The 7,566-nt window shown below is 45.9% G+C and overlaps 1 protein-coding gene across 1 annotated transcript in view; it reads left to right on the forward strand.

Annotated features, from left to right (window-relative positions):
* Positions 1-7,352, forward strand: part of LOC107091210 (T-box transcription factor TBX4-like) — a 33,712-nt gene extending 26,360 nt beyond the window's left edge. The window contains exons 6-9 of the mRNA XM_015385003.1: positions 759-911; positions 2,716-2,804; positions 5,957-6,192; positions 6,268-7,352. Of these exons, the coding sequence (XP_015240489.1) occupies positions 759-911; positions 2,716-2,804; positions 5,957-6,192; positions 6,268-6,914 (1,125 nt within the window). The 3' untranslated portion in view covers positions 6,915-7,352. The remainder of the gene's footprint in view (positions 1-758; positions 912-2,715; positions 2,805-5,956; positions 6,193-6,267) is intronic.
* The last annotated feature ends 214 nt before the right edge of the window (positions 7,353-7,566 follow it).

Genomic DNA, 7,566 nt, shown 5'->3' on the forward strand with positions numbered 1-7,566 from the left:
AATTACAATAGTCCAGCCTTGAAGTAACAAATGCATGGACTAGTTTCTCAGCTCCAGTGGATTGTTTTTTTTTTTTTTACTTTTTTGGAACGACTATGACCTGGATGACTGAGAATCTTCACCAGCACTTTTCAAGCCGTGTGACACACAGACAGACCGACAGGGACACCCCACCTCCCCAGGTGCTGATGGGTGTCACCTGCCAGCAATATCCAATAATAATAATAATGCTTCTACAGGAAGCATCTGTAAGGAGGGATTTTTTTCCTTTCTTTAACGGCTCGTCACGAAGCGTGGCTCTATGATGTAAAAATGTTCTGGGTCTACCTTGTCTGGCAGTATATCACCTCTAGCAGCTGGTGGAGTTAATTCCAACTGTTTAAGAGATTAATTTGCTATAAAATGTGCGTATTGCTCCTTCTTTAATGGGGGGGACATTGGCAGACAAAGACAACTGCCCCATGTTGAAAGACATTTGAACTTTCATGATTCTTGTTATTTGTATCTTTCTTTTATTTTACTTTAACTTTGATAATATTGTTTTCAGCCTAATAACTGCCGTCATTCCCTCCATCTCTGTGTCCTAGAACCTCTTTTTTTTAGGGCCGCTCTCCTACTGCATGCAAAGGCCCGTGACAGAGGCATATAGTAATCGTTTCTTCAGTTTAACTTCAGCCTAGCCTCCATATTTTAAAAACTAAAGTTTTCTGTTCCTCTGTAGCTTCAGTTAAATGATTGAAACTGTCTGTTTTTCCTAGATTATCCTTAACTCCATGCATAAGTACCAGCCCAGACTCCACATCGTCAAAGCTGATGAAAACAACGCCTTTGGATCGAAGAACACTGCCTACTGTACCCATGTCTTCCACGAGACCACCTTCATCTCAGTAACATCTTATCAAAATCATAAGGTATACGATCCTTTACGAACAATCTGACGTTAGCTTTGACTCTGCAGACTCCATAAATAAACCTGACATGAAAGTCTAACCTATTACAAACGTTGAACCTCTTACATCCACTGTTCCTGACTGACAAAGTGTTTGCAGAAGGTGAGAAACGTTATTTAAAAGAGCTGGTTTAAAACTTTCCCCTGTGATACAAGCTGTGTGGATGGAAAGGAAAGTGAGCTGGAGAGAAATCTTTAATGTTTTTAGATGAGCCGCCAAGCTGTTAGCATCAGTGTGTTATGAAAAAAAAATGTCTGTAAAGACCTCATAAGAACATAACGTTAAGAGAAACACTGTTTTACTGGTGATTGTTTGGCTCAATGTTTGGGGTTCAAAGTCGGTGTTTTGGAGCAGCAGTCATAGACCCTGACCTTCATGACACGGAGCATCTGAAGGCAGAGTTTGATGGCGCCGGCGATGATGGATGAAACATGACTCGGCGGTACCTGCTCAGTCAGGAGGAATGAAACGATCCGGAGCGCCAGCAAACTGTTGATAGAAGCTGATATCTCCATAAATCTGATTTCATTTAGAGATGAGTCCTTAACATTTGCATAAAATCTGTTTTTGTAAGGTTTTGCTTGCTGTGGATAAACTGTTGAAATGTTGGTCGTTCAGCCGTAGGAGACGTGATTAAAATCAACAGTTATTGCAACAAATGCATTTGGCTGTTGTGTCCGTAGCTTAGCAACAACAGAATCGATTACATCACATGTAGTGGTGGCAACAGCAGAAACTGAAATATAAATGGTTATGAACAGAACATTGGTAAACTTTAAACGGGAGAATAATATGACTGAAAACCAACTGGCAACAGTTCAATATCTGGGCTGCAGTGAGAATGACATCACAGTGACACGATGACATCATCTGTTGTTCACAAACACCACCAACCCCCCTCCTTTGAATTTTCCAGTCTTCTTTAAATCTGTTTGCTGGTCAGAAAGGCAGGCAGAGCGACGCTTGAGTCTGAGATATGATCCTGCAGCCATGTTTCAGTAAAACACAAAACACTGCATTTATGATATTCTGTCCTTGATGGGGCTTGGAGTTCCTAAAAAGAAAAAGCTTTTAAATGTTCTGCTCCTCTCTCTCGTCATTGCTCAACCATCTCAGTACCTCCTTTCCAACTCAGCTGGTACCTGCAGAAGTACAGTAGCTGAAGTAATATTTCACTTTTAGAGACGTTAATGAGCTGCAACAGTTAAAACAACCTTGCTGTGTTATGCATCATAAAAAGTGTCCAGAAATGAGAGAAATATTGCTAAAAAAGGAGATGGGTTAAATGCAGAGAGTGAATTTCCCCATTGTGGGACAATAAAGGGATTTACATCTAATCTCAGATGGTGAGAAAAAAGTTTCTTTGTGTGTTAATATGCAGAGTATGTTCAGTATACTTCTGGTTAAGTAGACCACCTTGGTCTCCTTTGACCACTAAGAAGCTGAGCTCCGTTTGATCCACATAAACTCTCCAATAAGTCCTCCTCTACTTGTCTGAGAGCTGCATGGATGTTCTGTTTCATGTGAGTCATCCCCACATCAGATCTGTGTTTGATCCAAACAGATAATCTGGAGGATCTCTGCCGTCCTTCAATGCTGTCTTACCTTCACGAGTCTGTGCCTGCTTCAACACCGAGGGGCCTTACAGTCGATTAGAACTAAGATCCATTTGGCTCTGTAGAAACTATGGCAGACCTTTTGCTCTCAGAGCTCCTGTTCGATGCATCATACCTGATCTAACTGTTGCAGCTTCTATATTTTTCAGATCACTCAACTGAAGATAGAAAACAACCCATTCGCTAAAGGTTTCCGAGGCAGCGAAGAGGGGGACCTGCGCGCCTCGAGAATAGAGGGGTGAGTATACACCGAAGAAATGCTGATTCTTCCCCCGTCTCATCCTGTTCTAGTTCTACAACATGGTAACCCTACCCTGTAAACATTTAGGGGGGTGATGGACCTCTGAGGGCTAGTACAAAGTTAACCCTTGATAGGGAACAAGCCAAGCAGGAATAGTCTCCATAGCAACGAACAAAAAATTCCACAATAGCAATACAAAACCCCCGGGAACAGCTGTCACCTAATTTTCATGGCCTGAAACTTAACCAATGAAAACATAAAAAGCTAAATGGTGAAGCCATATTTATCATACACTTTACAATCTAAAGCTGCTGTCACACCATGACCATTTAGAACAGCGTATGTCTGACGTAGGAAATATCTGGCTAAAACGCTGGCATACTTTGGATACGTTATGGTTACGTTTAGTATCAGTTATGAGCGTGCTGAAGTACGCTGGAACACGTCGACATACGGCGAGTACGCCCCGGCGTATTCCAGTGTCTGCCATCCGTGGTCCATCAGTTCCAGGTCAGTTATCTGATGGCTGACATCCGTTCAGCATCAGTTCCTCATCAGTCGTGGCGTCTAGCTGATCCTAAACCTCTGAGTAACTTCTGCGTAACTTATCCAGAACTTCTCTCCAACATATCAGCGTATCTGCCGTGTTCCAGACGAGCGCTGAATGTGTTTCTAGCTTCCAGCTACTGTATAATGGCGTATTGGCAGCGTTTTGGTATAAAGGGGGTTCACAGGAGGAAACCGTCAGTTCTCCTCCAGACTTCATCCCCATCATAGGGTGAGCCAGAAGGTGAGTGATGGATCCTCCCTGCGTTCACGCCCACCACCAACACACTTCCTAGCAGACGTGACGCTCAATCTGCTGCCACCAGAAACCTGCTTTCTTTCCTTTTCTTTTCTTTTTTTTATTATTTATTGCTTTTTTTTCCTGGCTGGCGGTAAACAGCAGCTACCATTATCAAAGACATCCTTTTTTGCAGGCCGGGCGCCTCCAGGTGCATCGCTGCCCCCCTCAGCACAATGGATTGTGCATCATTTCTTGGGCATTACGCTGCCGTGTGTTATGCAGAAGTTAGGCTGTCGTTGGACAGAAGTTCTGGACTCGTTATGAATACTGGCATCTGCCAGTGTTTTAGGAGATTCTGGGACGTCAGTCAGACACTGGAGAAATCATCAAGGTGTGACAGGAGGCCTAACATAGCGGAAAATGCAGGCAGTACCATGCAAATCATATAAATGATGGGCTTATTCCATCATCCACGAAACGTACATCTGCCGATGCTACTGCTATGTGAGCAGGTTTTCTCTAACAAGGCAATGAAGCCTTCATGGTTACAGGAGCATCTGTTAAAAGACAACCTGACAGGCATCAAAAGACTCGGCTTACTTCCAGTCCCTCAGGTATCATCATTTAAGTCGCCCTACAATCAACAGCATGTTTGTTCAAAGCGTCAATAAGACACAGTCTTTCGGTGGCGACTCACTACTGACAGCAAAGGCCGGCTTACCGCTCACTGTGGGGGAGCCTCTGGTTATTGCCGCTATAAAGGAGGCCATCTCCACAAAACAAAACACAAAACACCTATGAGCCTATAGGCCTATTTAAAATACAATAAAAATAGATAGGAAAATAGATTGAGATTCACTACTTTATTGTAACATAGACTTCAGACTTTTCACCTCTTTGACTTCTTTGGTAAAATGAAGGAGGTCACATTGAAGCTCCAGAGCGATTGGGTGACACTGGTTCACTCCAACATCACCATCTGCAGCTTCCTTCCAAAACTGGAGCTCTTCCAACAAACCTGACGATGCGAAAATGACTTCAGTTTCCATAGTTAGCGAAGTTGTTGGTTGAGCTGACAGATCGCCACCTTCTGCTCTATGCCGACCACGGAACGCCAGTCAAGGCCAACATAATTCGCTTCAGGGACCTGGAGCAGTTAGATGTGCCAGACTAGGTGATGGAGCCATGCCAAACAGATGCTGCTGAATGTGAGTCGAAATGAAAGAGAGCTCATTGATGAGGAGCCTAAAGTCATGTTCCAGACCTCCGGCCGGCGTGCAATGAGGGTTCCACATGGGTTCTTTTCCCCCGACTCTGGGAGAGTGTCCGTCACCTCTTCCCTGCTTTCTCCTCTTCCCTGTATCTCATTAGTATTCAGTCAAGCTCTCCACATGCAGAAATATCGGAAACCCGGTTAGCTCTGGCGCAGTCAGGCTAAACCTAACTTCCCAGCGTCCAGAAGAGCTGGAGCCTGCAGCAGCCCAGCGAGAGCAGAGCTCTCACTCATAACGTACTGCTCATCCCATAAAGTTGTTCTTCTTTTAAAAGGTCTGTTTCCTTTAGCATCTCAGCCCTCAGTTATTTTTCTAAACTTTAATAAGCCAAGACCTAATCGGATTTTCTTTCCCCTCAGCATTCATTGACATGTGAGCGATTCCTGTTCTTTCACTGGTTAATGGTGAACGTCATTATATATCAGTAAAATAAATGCTATTGTAATTTAATATTTCATCTTGGGTTAAATTTTGGGATGTCATTAATGCAACTAGGGAAAAAAATGTATATATATAGCAGAAAGGGCTGCTCAGTGGCGCAGTGGGTAGCACTACTGCCTTGCATGTTCTCCCTGAGCATGGTGAGTTCTCTCTGGGTACTCCGGCTTCCTCCCACAGTCCAAATACATGACTGTTAGGTTGATTGGCTTCTCTAAATGCTCCTTAGGTGTGACTGTGAATGGTTGTTTGGGTCTATGTTGCCCTGCGATGGACTGGAGACCTGTCCAGGGTGGACACCGCCTCTCGCCCACTGACTGCTGGAGATAGGCACCAGCACCCCTCGCCACCCCACTTGGGATAAGCGTGTCAGATAATGGATGGATGGATGGATGATGGATATAGCAGAAACAATGACCTTCATTTCTTTTTTAAAGCTCTTTCCAGAAACGTCTAAGTAGCAACTCAAGATCTCAGGGTCACATTATAATTAAAATAACATTTCCATGTTGTTTAGCACTTTATCCAGATAAGGAACAAACTTGACCTATTATGTCTCAAAACATACAGTCTAGAGGCAATGTTTAAAATATAAGACTTCTGAGGGAAATCCAGTCTGATTGTGTCCTCTTCCTGTTCCTGGTGTCCAGGAAGGATTATCCAGTCATGTCAAAGAGCGTGGTCCGTCAGAGAATCATCTCCTCCCACGGTCACCTGGCCGGGAAGCTTCGGACCGGGGTTCTGACCGGCCATTCTCAGGTCCTGTCGTCTTACCCGTATGACACTGGGGCTCCTTTGACAAACTTGGATTCCCAAGATGCTCTCTCCAGCCCCTTTCCTCCCAGCAGAGATCCTGGTGTAGTTTACCACTGCTTCAAACACAGAGGTACGTTTCTGTTCTCATTAGGAAATACTACTAACGCAGTCCACCCTCATGGCAGCTGATCCCATCGCTTTGCAGATAACAGCCGACACCTGGAGCTTGGATGCAAGCAGCCGTATCTGGAGTCATCCTCGCTGATATCTGAGGAGCGCTTCTTCCGTTCAGCTCCGTCTTACGAGTCGCCCCTGCTCTCTCGCCCTTACTGTGCCGACGCCATCGCTTCCAGAGAGGCTTGCATGTACGGGGGGGTGGAGGCGCCGTCCGGGTCGGGATCAGGGGACAGAGACGAGCGAAGCGGCTCTCCCGCGGTGAACTGCAACATGTGGGCCCCGATGCAGCCGTATTCCCGGTACAGCGTGGACGGCGTCCCCTACCAGCCCTTCCCTCCTCACTTCCCTAACCCCGCCCCCGTGCTGCCACAGCCCGCCTCGTCCATATTACCCCGACCACAGGCCGACTTCGGGGTCTACAACTCAGCCATGGTCCAGAGGAGCCTGCCTGCCGTAGCGCAGTCACCCTCCTCTTCATCAGGCTCTGCTGCTCTCACTGGTTCCAGAGACACAACCAGTCATCCTCCTTTGTACCACAAAAAGCCCGGCTCCGCTCTCCAGCCTCTGAAAGAGTTCTCAGCCTGTTCCATACAGGGGATGATCCCCGGCCGGGATCCCTCCTATCAGCACCAGATGGGGCTGAGTGGAGCCGGGAGTCACTGGAGCGACGGCTAACTCTGCTCCAAGACGGATGTTAGGACGGCTTTCTAAAGGCCCGGGCTGTGGACGGTGATAACAGACTCTGCTGACCCATCTCTGACACAACTGGGTTCTAGACACTCGGTGTCCACCTCCTCATCTACGCTGGTATAAAGCACATTTCGCAAAACCTGAGATTCAAATGTAAACCTTGGGTGAAAGCAGCACAAAGTGTCTCCTGACACCCACCCAGGTTCCAGCCGGTAGGAACGTAAAAGCACAAACAAGAAAAGGGAAAATGATCGATTCATTGCTGTCAGTAATGATGCTGTTCCAGCTGCTGCCATTTTTTATAGATGAACTCCTGATACGGTCAGTGAAGGTCTCCTGGGGGACTATCTACAGCATGCATGCGCAGCAGGAGAAAAACATCAATAACTGAATCATAGTGGCTTTGTTTTCTGTTGATTGGATTTTGGTACCAAACAGAATAAAGAAACATTTAAAGCAGAATTTCCTCATGAATGACGCCGTCAGCTGAGCTGCAGGCGTTTCTCTTCACACACGACAGAAAGCCTCTCCGCTCAGCCTTTTAAAAACTGCATCTTTATCTCAGCATCAGCACCACAGCTGGAAACACTCTTTAGTGCAGAAGTGGTGGCTGCTGCTGAGTGAAGAAAACTCCAAT

The sequence above is a fragment of the Cyprinodon variegatus genome, unplaced genomic scaffold (genome assembly GCF_000732505.1).
Source record: "Cyprinodon variegatus isolate N-32 unplaced genomic scaffold, C_variegatus-1.0 Scaffold329, whole genome shotgun sequence".
Lineage (NCBI taxonomy): Eukaryota > Metazoa > Chordata > Actinopteri > Cyprinodontiformes > Cyprinodontidae > Cyprinodon > Cyprinodon variegatus.